Genomic DNA, 15,859 nt, shown 5'->3' on the forward strand with positions numbered 1-15,859 from the left:
TAATTTATTTGTTGTCTGAAATTAAATCATTACAATTAATAGACCTAACTTACTAAACTTAATTTTTTTTTTAATGAAATTGTGATCACATTAGACAGTTTTTGTATTAAAAACATTTCATGACATGACACGTAACAGATTACACTAACAATTTGGTCACCCTTCCACCTATAGGAAGAGAAAAAAGGTTTAGACTAGAATGGAGACAGATCTGAACACTGGGCATGCGCACATCAATCTAACGTTATTTTTATCACAATGTACAACAATAATACTGTTTTATGTATAATAGTAAGGGCTAAGTGTAGACATTAAAAAAACAACAATCTTTTAGGTAGAACAATTAATTTCATTGTTAGTTTCAGGTCAGAGCTGTACCCCTTCTAGCCACAACCCTGCCCCCTGCCCTAGTCTTACCAGGACATGCAATAAGTCAGGAGAGGTGTCCTATTTTGCCAGAGAAGGCAAATATGGTAATATTTCTGCAAAAGAATTGCTGAAATTTGAAGATGTTGAATTATTGTAGTTGGGTTAGGTGGCTTAGATTTTATTGTTGTGTTTTGTATTTACTTATATATTAATGTATACTTTAAACTTTTAATACATTTTTCATTTTAAAGAACCTTTTTTGTCCAATAAAAAGATATTCTTGTGTCATCCACCATTTTGTGGCTTTTTTTAAAAGTATCGGTTCAGGCACCGTTTTGGCACCGGTACCGTTTTAAAAGTATCGATTTGGCACCGGTATCGAATAAACCCCAAACGATACCCAACCCTAGTTATAATGCCATGAGCCTTGATTTCTTTGCTACCTATCTGGGCTTTGAACATGTCAGTTGTGTTGCTGTCAATGCAGGGTCAGTAAACTTTCGGATTTCATCAAAAATATCTTCATTTGTGTTTCGAAGATGAACGAAGGTCATAAATGTGAATATGCAGAGCAGATAGCTTCTAAAACCTGATTGGCTAAGCTGCGATAACGTCATGTTTATGTCAGTTAAAACTGAAAATAAAAATTTCATAGGGCCCTATAAAATGCTCTTTTGTGTCATTTCTTGGGTCTTTTAGGTGGTTGCTAGGGTTATTTGGATAATTTCTAGGGTTTTTTGGGTGGTTACTAGGACCTCTGGGTAGTTGCTGGGGTCTTCTGAGTGTTGCCAGGGTCAACACCCGCTCTTATGGGAAAAAAGGGTGGATTATCTCACGTTAACCTGTGGACTACAACTTTTTCCTGTTACTCAAGTGTGTTTGTTACAGTAGTTTTTATAGGGTTGTACGAACAACACCACACCCCTGCCTCGAGTGGCTTTTAGCTTTAACAACATTCATTAAACAACATAGTAAATATCAAAGGTCACATATAGTAGGTCAGAAAGGACACTAAAGAGTTACCAAAAGTGGGATTATACGGTCATCAGTGGTTGAACCGCATCAGAAATGTCAACAGTTATTGTGTGTTCAGCCTTTGTGCCCGTATTATGTGGCATCCTCTGTCTGCTGACTGTATTTAAATCTGTGCCCAAATGCAAACAAGTGTATTTGTGTTCATGTAAAAGAACTATTTGTCGTTCGTTCCCTGGAAACCTGTCAGTCAAGGGTTGCTTTAACGTTTCCAGCCTTTGCTTTGGCTCCATCCCCTCATTGAAATGCCACTGCACGGTCTGTTACGTCTGACACTGTTTAATCCCGCAACAATGTGAAACTCCTGAGACTGTATTGTGACCCTAGTGATGCGGTCATCCGTTATGATGTCACGGCTGTAGTCACGTTGCCTGGCAGCACAGGTGGAACTAAATAGTTTCCTTTGCAGCTGAACCACTTCTGGCCGTCATCTGGGTGGTTGGTGCAGTTGTCTGGGTGGTTTCTACAACTCTTCTGAGTGGTCGCTAAGGTTGCTAGGGTCATCTGGTCATTTCTAGGGTCTTTTGAGTGGTTGCTAGGGTCTCAGGTGCAGTTCTTGGGTCATTTAAGTTACTAAGGTAATTTCTAGAGTCTTTTGGGTGGTTGCTGGGGGCTTTTGAGTGTCGTTGGGGTCAATTGAGTGGTTGCTAGGTTCATTTGGGTCATTTCTTGGGTATTTTATGTCATTACTAGGACCTACTTGGTGATTGCTGGGGTCTTCTGAGTGTTGCTAGGGTCAATTGAGTGGTTGCTAGGGTCATTTGGGGCATTTCTAGGGATTTGGCGTAGCTTGTCAGTGATTTACGTCTCTGTGTATTAATTGCCGCTCAAGCTGAACGCACGTGAATGCACTTAGCACCAGGGTGGGTGCTAAGCTCATATGAGTGGTTGCTAGGATAATCTTTTGGTCGTTTCTAGGGTCTTTTGAATCCTTACCCACATGAGTGGTTACTAGGATCATTTGGGTAATTTCTATGGTCTTTGGGATGGTTACTAGGACCTCAGGGTGGGTGCTATGCTCGTATGAGTGGTTGCTAGGGTCATCTGGTTGTTTCTAGGGTCTTTTGAATCCTTACCCACATGAGTAGTTACTAGGGTCATCTGGGTAATTTCTAGGGTCTTTTGGGTGGTTTCTGGGTCTTCTGGGGTATTTCTTGGGTCATTTAGGTTACTAAGTTAATTTCTAGAGCCTTTGGGTGGTTGTTGGAGTCTTCTGAGTGTTGATAGTGTTATTAGGACCTCTGGGTGGGTGCTGGGGTCATCTGAGTGCTTGCTAAGGGTCATTTCTAGGGTCTTTTGTAGGGCTGCAACGATTAATCGACTGATGTTGTGAGGCGCGTTTAGTCAATGAAGCCGGTACTTTGATTAGTAGTAAATCCCCATCACGTGCGTTCAGCTGGAGCGCGCCTCACAACATCGTTCGATTAATCGTTGCAGCCCTAGTCTTTTGTGTGGTTGCTAGGGTCTTCTGAGTGTTGTTATGGTCAAATGAGTGGTTGCTAGGGTCATCTGGGTCTTCTAGGTCTTCTGGGTGGTTGCTGGGGTCTTCTGAGTGTTGCTAGGGTCAAATGGGTGGTTTTTAAGGGCAATTGAGTTGATACTGGGGTCATCTGGTCATTTCTTGGGTGGTTTTGAGTTGTTACTAGGACATTTGAGTGATTGTTAGTGTTCTTAATGGTTATGGCTTTTTTGGGTAGTCTTCTGGGGCATTTCTTGGGTCATTTGGGTTTCTAGGGTCATTTCTAGGGACCTCTGGGTGGGAGCTGGTGTTGTCTGAATGGTTGCTAGGACCTTCTGGGTGGTTACTTGGGTCTTTTGAGTGTTGCTAGGGTCAAATGGGTGGTTGTTGGGGTCAATTGAGTGGATTCTAGGGTCATCTGGGTAATTTTTAGGCTGTTTTGGGAAGTTGCTAGGGTCTTCTGGGTCATTTCTAGGGTCTTTTGGGGGATTGCTAGGGTCAAATGGGTCATTTCTAGGGTCTTTGGGGGGTTGCTAGGAACTTCATAGTGGTTGCTAGGGTCATCTGGGTCATTTCAAAGATGGCAGCCAATTAGTCTGTTTGTGTTTGTGTCTGTCTTCGTTGATACTGATTTAAGTGTTCCTGAGGTTTTTAAAAAGGTTTTGTTTTTTTAAATGGACTGCTGATGTTCGAAGTCATCCAGTTGATGATTTATTGAGTAAATTTGTACACGAGTGCCACAGGGATTCAGCGTGTTACACCTGCAGATGTATACCCGATTCAAGCTATCGTGTCTGGGCGTCCTGGACGTTTTACGTCAAAGAACATCTAGAGGCATTATTGCTACTTTCGGTTTCAATAGCAAAACGGTATGAACTATTAGCTTTGAATCTCTGTGTCCAAAACCTTTCAGATCACTATAGCTGGTTGTTATAGGCCTCCTTCGGCTACTAGCAATGCTGTACAGTCACTAATGCATTCATTGACCTCTTTGAAATATAAGGAATTGATCATAATGGGTGATTTTAATCTGAATTGGATGCATGCAATATCCGATGATTTAAAAAAAAATTGTGATAGCTAGTCATACTTTTTTTTTTTTTTTTTTTTCAATTAGTAGATACACCCACCAGGCCAAATTCTAAATTTCAAGAAAAATCTACATTATTAGAGCTTGTTCTTACAAACGTTCCGCATAAATATTCCTCAGTTTCTGTATTTGCGAACGATATTAGTGATCACTGTGTTGTGGCAGTAGTCAGAGATACACGGCTGCCTAAGCAGAACCCGAGAATTATAACTAAGCGTTCTATGAAACATTTTAGTGAGCAGGCATTCTTGAATGATCTTGCACAAACTGACTGGGATAAAATTACTTTAATTCCGGATGTTGAGTGTGCTTGGGAAGATTTTTATTATAGCTTTATGTCAATTATTAATAAGCATGCACCTTTGAGAAAATATAGAGTTAAATGTCGGGATAATCCATGGTTCTCAACTGTCTTGTGCAAACTTATTTAAGAACGGGATGCAGCATGGGCCAGGGCTAGACAAACACAGTTAAAATTCTGACTGGCTACATTTTAGGCAGCTCCGAAATAAATGTACAGTTTCGATTAGAAAATCGAAATCTGTTTATTTTCTTGATAAAACCACAGACAATTTGACAAATTCCCGGAAGTTATGGAGGAATATCAAACTGTTAACTGGTAATAAATCCAATTTGGGGTTTCCTTCTTGTTTAACGATAGATTCTACCAAAATTACAGACAAAAAACAAATGCTTAATAGTTTTAACAGATATTTCATTGCATCAGGGTCTATGTTTCCAACAAATAATAATAGAGTTTTTGACCTAGATTTCCTCAAAGCTGAACATCATCTATGGTCCAGTGAGTTTGCTTTTCAACAGATTACTTCCTCTGATGTTTATTCGGCTTTAAAAGAACTAGATGTGAATAAATCATCAGGTCCTGATCATATTGCCCCACTGTATTTAAAATTAGCGGCTGATTTGATTTCTCATCCATTGACAAAACAAAGTGTGTTATTTTCAAATTCTAGAACTTCAGAGAACCCTATTGTACTCCAAACTTATCAGGGGAGCCAAGTTACCTCAGTGTTGGAATACAAATATTTGGGCATTATTATTGACAACACATTGCGTTTTGGTTCACATATCAAGTATTTGCAAATAAAATTAAAGAAGTAGCTTGGTTTTTATTTTAGAAATAAGTCATGTTTTTCATTTAAGGTTAAGAAAGAAATAGTTTCTGCTATGTTTTTACCGGTTCTTGATTATGGGGATGTGGTTTATCAGCATGCCCCTGCTTATCTTCTTCTATCTTTGGATGCTCTGTACCATGGAGCTCTAAGATTTATAACTGGATGTAAATTTTCAACTCATCATTGTGAATTATATAAAAGAGTTGCATGGCCTTCTTTGAGTATCCGCAGAAAAATTCATTGGTATTTGTTGATAAATAAGGCAATTTTGGGTTATTTACCAATTTACCTCTGCTGTCTTATACAAAGGACTTCGTTTAGAATTTACTCACTACGTTCTCAATCAAATTACAATCTTTGTGTGCCTTTTGTCAGGACTGAACTTGGTAAAACTTCTTTTAAATATGCCGCCGCTTCAGACTGGAATCTTCTCCAAAAGGAGATAAAGTTACAGAACTTGGTGTCATATAATAATTTTAAGTCTTTATTGTGTAATTCAGAGAGAAACCAAATTGTGTGTGATTGTTTTTAATGTGTTAGTTGTTTTCTTTGTAATGTCTGTTGCAACTCTGTTGTTAAATGGCTGCCTACCTTGGCCAGGTCACTCCTGGAAAAGAGATTTTAATCTCAGTGAGTTTTCTTTCCTGGTTAAATAAAGGTAAATTAATTTCTAGGTCTTCTGGGTGGTTGATAGGGTTTTCTGAGTGTTGCTAACAATTGGGTGGTTGTTAGGGTCAATTGAGTGGATGCTAGGGTCATCTGGTAATTTCTTTGGTTATTTTGAGTGATTGTTAGGGTCTTCTGAATGTTAATGACACATGAGGTTGTCATTTGGGTTACTAGGCTAATTGCTAGGGTCTTTCTTGGGTGGTTGTTGGCGTCTTCGGAGTGTTGCTAGAGTAATTTCTTGGGTCTTTTGGGTGGTTACTAGGACCTCTGGGTAGGTTCTGGGGTTGTCTGAATAGTTTCTAGGGTTATCTGGGACTTTTAGGTAGTTGCTAGGACCTTCTGGGTGGTTGCTGGGGTCTTTGTTGCTAGGGTCAAATAGGTGGTTGTTAGGCTCACTTGGATTAGTAGGGTAATTTCTGTCGTCTTTTGTGTGGTTATTTGGACCTGAGTGGTTTCTAGGCTCATCTGGGTCATTTCCTTTTGGGTGATTGCTGGAGTGTTGCTAGGGTCAATTGGGTGATTGTTTGGGTCATTTCTTGCATCTGTTGAATAGTTTCCAGGGTCATTTGAATTTCTTGGGTCTTTTGGGTGGTTACTAGGTTGCTAGGGTCTGTTTGCTTTTTTTTTTTTAAATACCTGGCTGTGGTCATCTGGGTCATGTCTAGGTCCTTTTGGGTGGTTAATGGGGTCTTCTGGGTAGTTGCCCAGTTCTCTGTGATATAGTTTCTAGATATGGCTTCTCTTCAGAATTTGTTTTCCATTTTATTGTTTGCCGATTAAAAATGCAATAATGTTACCTGAAAATAACATCTCTTTTGTCATTTATTTAAGACATTTTTTCCCCTAATTTTGACTTTTCTTGTTCTATCCAGTGTCTTCATTGTGATGGCGCATCCGGTGGGCGTGTCTCTGGTGTGATTGACAGCTCATGCTAAAAGGAATGGACTACAGAGAGGAAAAGAACAAGTAGAGACCACACCCCCCAGACACCATGAGGCTCAACTCATCGTGAATCGCACACACTTCACACAATCACACAAACGAACTTCCTCACCATGGGCTCCGTGTACCTGTGGAAGTTGTCCTCCCAAAAGCTGGGATTCTTCCTGGTGAGTTTCGGCTTCATCTGGGGGATGATGCTGCTTCATTTCACCATCCAGCAAAGGGCGACACACGAAAGCAGCACGCAGCTACGTATGCAAATATTGGACCTCAGTAAGCGATATATCAAAGCCCTCGCCGAGGAGAACCAGAGCGTGATGGATGGACCCTATGTAGGCACCATGACGGCATACGGTAAGTCCTTGTGTACCAAAAATATTCACTTTCAGTGTTTTGGTTTCCCTTTTACTGTTTTGGTTTTGGTTAGAAGGGTAGGTTTGAGGTTCAGGGTTCAACATGTTTAATTTGACCAGATTTGTGGTTCTTGAGTTCTTGTTATGTCTTTCATGAAGCTGAATCTACATTGATGCCTTAAATCACTAAAAATTATTCATTCTTGATGTTTCAAAGTTGGCAGCTCATTATTATTCAACTGGATTTATGGCTCTTGTTTTCTTGATCTTGTTTGTTTCATTTTTTTTTGTTTGTTTTTTTATCACAAATGTACATTTTAAGATGAAACAAACTGGCAAATAGCATTGAATCTGCATTGATTCCTGCAATCGCAACATCGCAATATTCGCAAAATGACTAAAATCAACCAATTTCGTTGTTGGCATCTCATCATTCGACTGGATATATGGCTCTTGATTTCTTGATGTTTTCGTTTTCTCTCAAATGTACATTTTAAGACAAAATAAACTTGCAAATAGCGTTGAATCGGCATTGATATTCGCAAAACATCTAAAATCAACCAGTTTTGTGTTTGACATCTCATCATTTGACTGGATTTATGGCTCTTGTTTTCTTGATATAGATTTTTTTATCACAAATGTACATTTTAAGATGAAACAAACTAGCAAATAGCATTTGAATCTGCATTTATTCCAGCGATCGCAACATTGCAATATTTGCAAAACGACTAAAATCAACCAATTTCGTGGTTGACGTCTCATCATTTGATTGTTTATGGTTCTTGATTTCTTGATATTATTTGCGTTTTTCTCTCAAATTTACATTTTAAGATGAAATAAACTTGCAAATAGCATTGAATCTGCATTGATTGAATCTGCGTTGATTAAATCTGCATCGATTGAATCTGCGTTGCATTGAATCTGCATTGATATTTGCAAAACATCTAAAATCAACCAATTTCATGTTTGCATCTCATAATTCGACTGGATTTATGGCTCTTGTATTCTTGACATTGTTTGCATTTTTTTCAATTTACTTTTTAAGACAAAATAAACGTGCAAATAGCATTGAATCTGCATTTATTTCTGCGTTTGCAACGTCGCATTATTCGCAAAACGGCTAAAATCAACCAATTTCGTGGTTGACATCTTATCATTCGGCTGGATTTATGGCTTATGATTTCTTGATGATATTGTTTGCATTTTTTTTTTTCAAATGCATGTTTTAGGATAAAATAAACTTGCAAATAGCATTGAATCTGCATTGTTTTTTGCGATAGCAACACCGCAATATTCGCAAAACACCTAAAACCAACCAATTTCATGGTTGGTATCTCATTATTCGACTGGATTTGTGGCTCCTGATTTCTTGATATTGTTTTTGATTTCTCTAAAATTTACATTTTAAGACAAAATAAACTTGCAAATAGCATTGAATCTGCATTGCTTCCTGCAATCGCAACATTACAATATTCGCAAAACCACTGAAATCAACCAATTTCGTGGTTGACTTCTCATCATTTGACTGGATTGTTGGCTCTTGTTTTTTGATTATTGTTTTCGATTTTTCTCATTTACATTTTAAGACAAAATAATCTTGCAAATAGCATTGAATCTGGATTGATTCCTGCGATTGCAACTTCGCAATATTTGCAAAACGACTAAAATCCACCAATTTTGTGGTTGACATCTCATCATTCAACTGAATTTGTGGCTCCTGATTTATTAATATTGTTTTCGATTTCTCTCATTTACATTTTAAGACAAAATAAACTTGCAAGTAGCATTGAATCTGCATTTATTCCAGCGATCGCAACATTACAATATTCGCAAAACGACTAAAATCATCCAATTTCGTGGTTGACTTCTCATCATTCGACTGGATGTTTGACTCTTGATTTCTTGATATTGTTTGCATTTTTCTGTCAAATTTACATTTTAAGATTGCTAGTCGTGTTGAATCTGCGTTGCATTGAATCTGCATTGATATTCACGAAACAAACGTGCAAATAGCATTGAATCTGCATGCATTTCTGTGATCGCAATATTTGCAAAATGACTAAAATCAACCAATTTTGTGGCTTACATCTCATCAATGGACTGGGTTTATAGCTCCTGATTTCTTGATATTGTTTGCATTTTTCTGTCAAATTTACATTTTAAGATGAAATAAACTTGCAAATAGCATTGAATCTGCATTGCTTCCTGCAATCGCAACATCGCAATATTCGCAAAACGACTGAAATCAACCAATTTCGTGGTTGACTTCTCATCATTTGACTGGATTGTTGGCTCTTGTTTTTTTGATTATTGTTTTCGATTTTTCTCATTTACATTAAGACAAAATAAACTTGCAAATAGCATTGAATCTAGATTGATTCCTGCGATTTGCAACATTGCAATATTTGCAAAACGACTAAAATCCACCAATTTTGTGGTTGACATCTCATCATTCAACTGAATTTGTGGCTCCTGATTTATTAATATTGTTTTCGATTTCTCTCATTTACATTTTAAGACAAAATAAACTTGCAAGTAGCATTGAATCTGCATTCATTCCAGCGATCGCAACATTACAATATTCGCAAAACGACTAAAATCATCCAATTTCGTGGTTGACTTCTCATCATTCGACTGGATGTTTGGCTCTTGATTTCTTGATATTGTTTGCATTTTTCTGTCAAATTTACATTTTAAGATTGCAAGTCGTGTTGAATCTGCGTTGCATTGAATCTGCATTGATATTCACGAAACAAACGTGCAAATAGCATTGAATCTGCATGCATTTCTGTGATCGCAATATTTGCAAAATGACTAAAATCAACCAATTTTGTGGCTTACATCTCATCAATGGACTGGGTTTATAGCTCCTGATTTCTTGATATTGTTTGCATTTTTCTGTCAAATTTACATTTTAAGATTGCAAGTCGTGTTAAATCTGCATTGATTGAATCTGCGTTGCATTGATATTCACAAAACAACTAAAATCAACACATTTCAAGGTTGAAATCTCATTTGACTGGATTTATGGCTCTTGTTTTCTTGCTTTATCACAAATTTACATTTTAAGACAAAACAAACTTACAAATAGCATTGAATCTGCATTGATTCCTGCAATCACAACATCGCAATATTCACAATATGACTAAAATCAACCAATTTATGTTATAGGAAAAAATAAACTTGGAAATAGCACCGTAAAATGATTAAAAATCATATGTCTCAATGTATATTTTGATGACACAGTTTTGTGCTTAATATCTTATCATTCGTATTTCGTATCTCGTATTTCATTCATATTTCAGTCGCAACTGAAACAAATTCTCTAGCTCACTTTTTCATCCACCTCTTGCGATAGAAGTTTCGAACTCCTTTGAATAGCCTGCAACCTTCATTTGAAGATAGTGTGAGGAACAGAAATCCGCACTGTGAAGAAAAGCCATGGGAATCCAAAAAGCTGCAGGAGATGGAACACTGCAGTTGTGCAATTTGCATCCCACAGTCAGTTTGAAGTCCGTTTTTCATATCAGCTGCATAAATCGACACGGCCGCTGCAGCACTTTGCCTCATATTTCATCTCCTCTGGCTTTGTCTTCCCTGGCTCTGTTTTCCTCCACTGGATGTTTTAACCTATATTTAGCTCCCATGAAGGCCCGAGTCTACAGCTGAGAAGCGATGCCATGCGGAAGTCGCATTTGTGATCAGCCGCGACCATAACAGGCAATGTTTAAAGAAGAGACAACGTCATCGTTCTTAAACAGAAGAAAGCCGTGGCGGCGTCTGTTTGAACCTTTCTCTTAGCGCACAGCCTTCGATAACTTATTCATGCCGCTAATAGAGCCGCTCCATCGGGCAAGAGGCCTCATTACGGCCCACGGATGATTATCGATCCTGAAGCAAAGACACACACCACGCGGCTTCTTGCAAACAATACGCCCATCGTTTCCACTGCTAAACTGCTTCTTTTACGGGTGAAGTTGCAATTTGTTGATGTGTTTATTAGGTTCAAACTTCCAGAGGCGTGTGGTGCAAGTAAGCACCTGTGACTTTTAGGTTTCTTGTGTAGGAGAATTGACCCCGATAGCACGCAGGTGAAATGTCAGACGCGTAAGATGCAGCCGTTGTAACATTATCAGCAACAAATGGCGCAGTAGGTTGGATAATGTTAATTAGCGCCCAGGCTTTTAGAGGAAACTCAACCGCTGAGAGGAAGCACTTTGTTTCCTTGGTGGTTTTGCAGGGGGTCGGACAATTACCTCAAAACCAAATTAAAATAGATAACCTTATCCATTAAGCAAAAAGGTATTGATTCAAATAATAAAATAAAAATGTAAAATATATATTATGTAAGTTAGGACCTTAAATCAGTAACGATTTATTAGCACCGTTAAACATTCTTTGGCAAATCTCGAAAGGAATAAAAATGTTTATAATATTGTGAATTATAATTTAGTTTCTAAAATGAGTTTTTAGTGTTTTATTTTTAATGTATTTAGAAAAAAGCTTCTAAAATGTGTTTTTATTTTGAATTAATTTAGAGAAGAGTATAGAATTCATCATTTGATTAAAATATAATTGTTTGAAATTGCATTGTAAAACAATTTTCACAAAAAAGAACTGAGCATATATATATTAATGCAAATAATACATTAAATAAAATACTAATGTTATATTTTGTATTCTTGCATTTTTTTTTTACATGAAGTTAGTTTTTTTAAAACAGTAATTTGATAACACTGATAAACAATCTTATAAATAGCGAATTGCATAATGAACATGAATTTTTCGTATTGTATGTTATTACGTTGTGCTGTCTAAATTAACTTTTAGTTAATAGTTGGACAGCCCTAATTATTATATAATAAATATACACCGTACACCTAAATATATTATGCAACACACTTTTATTTTAGATGTGATTAATCGTGATTAATCATTTCACAGTCCTAATTTTATTATATTAAGTTAGACTGTAAAATAATAATTCAATAACACTGTTAAACAGTCTTTAGCAAAGCTCAGAATGAATATTGAAATTCACTTCACTTCTAAAATGAGTTTTTAATTTTATTTAATGCTTTTAGTCCATTATTTATCCATTTTCAGCCACACATGAAATCTTATATCTTTCACGAAACATAACCGCAGTTTCACTTGGTGGATAAAACAGGTGATAACCAAATCTGGTTTCCGCATATTTAGGTCCATTTTCTGAAAAAAAAAAAAAAAAAAATTGTCTAAGGCAGGGGTGCCAACCCTGTTCCTGGAGATCTACTATCCTACAGAGTTCAGCTCCAACCCTAAACAAATACACCTGAAGCAGCTAATTAATCTCTTAAGTAGCACTTGATGATAATTACAGACAGCTGTGTTGGAGCAGGGCTGGAACAAAAGTCTGCAGGTAGGTAGCTCTCCAGGAACAGGGTTGAGCACCCCTGGTCTAAGGAGTTTGGCTGAATTCCTGCTACGAGTCTCAGATTACTGTATGAACAGTTTCCTGTTCCAACCTGATCTATTCCTGTTTGACCTGTCAGATTCAATCAGCGTGCCATCTGTAGTGGAATCTGGTTTCATTTGCAGCAAAGAAACAAAAATGTAGCTGCTTTTCTGTGTATGCATCTGCACTTTGGCTTTGTGTCCAACTATTGTATTCTGCTCCGCTTCTGCTTTTCCTGTAAACCATAACCATGTTTTTTGTTTATAATGCGGATCCATATCTCTAATCTAATCATGGTCAGTATATTGTCTCCTGTCTACATCGCGTCTCGCTGCAGCTCCAGGAAATGCATCCTGTTAATGTATCCCGTTTGCAGTTAATAAGTGAGACAGTCTTAGAGACAGACAGACAGACAGGTGAGGAGACAGTTACAGACACCAAGAAATGATTAAACCAGGCCGGAGCGAAAGATCAATTTGCATTATCCGGTGAGGGTGAAAGTGAGAAAATGAGCTGGAGAAAGAGACAGACAGAGGGTGTAAGGTCAGGTATGACTCACCGCCGTAATATGAATGGTAAAAACGCGAATACAGACTTGTGGCTTTCTAGTCTTTCAAATCTAGGTCAGACTCATTTAAAGGTTGTCTTACCTTTACATTAGAAGCGGTGTCAACATAGCTAGTGCCATCTTAACCGTTAAAAGCATAATGATGGTCCTCGGAGGCGGTTTTAGGTTGTTTAGGTAGTGTTTTAGGGTGGTATATGCTTTGAAATACTGAAAGTGATCTAGAGAGTTTAGTTTCCTTCCTGTCTTAATAATGTATAATTTACTCGCCCCCATGTTATTCAAGATGTTAATAATGTCTTTTTTCAATCTTACCACAATTGCTCATCTTGCACTAGGTCAATTTCACACATTACGTAATCATGTTGGAAAGGTCACATGTGACATAAATGGAAGTACCAGCCCAGTGTTTAAAAAGCAAACGTGCAAAGAAAGTCAAAAGCCCTTTACAAAAAAAAGATAAAACAGCATTGTCCGATAACCGATAACCGCTACGCACAACCAATTTTGAAATATCGTTCCTGCTTTTTAATAAAATATTACATTCATGAACATTAGATTAAAACACTAAAACATTCACAATTATTATTTTATTAATATTAATAATATTAATAATAATAAATAATTATTATTGCTATTGTTGTTACTTGTGGAATTATAATTTTTGTGCATTTTAAGGGCATTTTTAACCTTTAAACTTTTTTTTACTTGTAACAAATGACTTTTAACTTTAAAAAAGTGCTATCTGTACAATTTATGAATTTAAGCTACTGTTTTAATAAGTGAATATCGGTAAAAGCAAATGGTGGTCAAACCGATTATCGGTTTTATCGGTTATTCAATGTTTAGCCATTTTCCTTCAAAGCAGTGAGACAATGCTTGTTTTCAATGTCATGGTCCTGTTATTGTAAGACTTTGTTATTCCCACAAATCTTGTTTTACATGGCTGTCTTGCAGCTTATGAGATTTAAATAGCATTTTAGTTATTTTAAGACTGTCATTTTTATGACATTTTAACTTAGAATTAATTACTTTAAAATATTATTATCCAAACGATTTTTGAATTAAGTTACTTTTCCTGTGAATATAGTTGTTGTGAATATCGGTAAAGGCAAATATTGGTCAAACCAATTATCGGTTTTATCGGTTATTGTATGATGAACCGTTTTCTTTCTAAGCAGCGAGACGATGCTTGTTTTCCATGTCATAATCCTGTTATTGTATGTTAGATTTTGTGATTCCCACAAAACTTGCTATACATAGCTATCTTGCAGTTTTAAATAGCTAGTTTTAAATGGCTTTTAAATTATTTTAAGGCTGTTAGTGTCATTTTTATGTTATTTTAACTTAGAATTAATGACTTAAAAATAGTTAGCCAAACAATTTATGAATTAAGTTACTTTTCCTGTGAGTATAGTTGTTGGGTGCTTTTTTAATAAGTGAATATCAGTAAAGGCAAATATTGGTCAAACCAATTATCGGTTTTATCGGTTATTGTATGATGAACCGTTTTCTTTCTAAGCAGCGAGACAATGCTTGTTTTCATTGTCATGATCCTGTTATTGTATGTTAGATTTTGTGATTCCCACAAAACTTGCTATACATAGCTATCTTGCAGTTTTAAATAACTTTTTAATTATTTTAAGGCTGTTGGTGTCATTTTTATGCCATTTTAACTTAGAATGAATGACTTAAAAAATGTTATCCAAACAATTTATTTGTTGAATTAAGTTACTTTTCCTGTGAGTATAGTTGTTGGATGCCTTTTAATAAGTGAATATCAGTAAAGGCAAATATTGGTCAAACCGATTATCGGTTTTATCGGTTATTGTTTTGTTTTGTTGAATCGTTCTTTCTAAGCAGCGTGATAATGCTTGTTTTCCATGCTAGATTTAAAAGGCTTTTTAATACATTGAAGGCTGTTAGTGTCATTTTTATGCTATTTTGACTTCGAACGAATGACTTATTGAATTTATGAATTATTATCCATACAATTTATAAATTAAGTTACTTTTCCTGAGAATATAGTTGTTGGGAGCTTTTTTAATGGGTGAATATCTATAAGAACAAATATTGGTCAAACCGATTATCGGTTTTATCGGTTATTGTATGTTGAGCCATTTTCCTTCAAAGCAGTGAGACAATGCATATTTTCAATGTCATGATCCTATTATTGTCTGTAAGATTTTGTTATTCCCACAACACTTGGGAGATTTAAATAGTATTTTAATTATTTTAAGACTTTTTGTGTAATTTTTATGCTATTTTGAATAAGTTTCTTTTAAACAATTATTATCCAAACAATTTCTGAGTTAAGTTTTCTCTGAGTATAGTTGTTGGGTGGTTTTTTAATATGTGAATATCGGTGAAAGGAAATATTGCTCCAACCGATTATTGGTTTTATCGGTTATTATATGTTGTATGTAAACTTTTACAGATTTCAATAGCATTTTAATTATTTTAAGGCTGTTTGTATCATTTTTATGTTATGTTAATTAATGGTATTTTATTTGTGCAAATGACACGAAAAACATCCCATGTGTAATCATGAGTGGTAATTCAATAAGAATATTTGCTTCGTTTATTGCGCACACAATAAATCAAAGAAATGAATATAGGTTTAAAAAAATAAATAAACTGGTCAAACCGATTATCGGCTTTATCGGTTATTATACTTTGGACTGTTATCCTTCAAAACAGTGAGAAAATTCTTGTTTTCCATGTCATGATCTCATATTATTGAAATGATAATAAGGATTACACAAAATTTGTTTTACACAGATGTTTTGCAGCTTGTGGGACTGACA

The 15,859-nt window shown here is 36.2% G+C and overlaps 1 protein-coding gene across 1 annotated transcript in view; it reads left to right on the top strand.

Annotated features, from left to right (window-relative positions):
* mgat5 (alpha-1,6-mannosylglycoprotein 6-beta-N-acetylglucosaminyltransferase) overlaps nucleotides 1-15,859 on the top strand; it is a 77,695-nt gene that overhangs the window by 14,789 nt on the left and 47,047 nt on the right. The window contains exon 2 of the mRNA XM_073836603.1: nucleotides 6,628-7,051. Coding sequence (XP_073692704.1) covers nucleotides 6,811-7,051 — 241 coding nt within the window. The 5' untranslated portion in view covers nucleotides 6,628-6,810. The remainder of the gene's footprint in view (nucleotides 1-6,627; nucleotides 7,052-15,859) is intronic.

The sequence above is a fragment of the Garra rufa genome, chromosome 3 (genome assembly GCF_049309525.1).
Source record: "Garra rufa chromosome 3, GarRuf1.0, whole genome shotgun sequence".
In the NCBI taxonomy this organism is placed as follows: domain Eukaryota; kingdom Metazoa; phylum Chordata; class Actinopteri; order Cypriniformes; family Cyprinidae; genus Garra; species Garra rufa.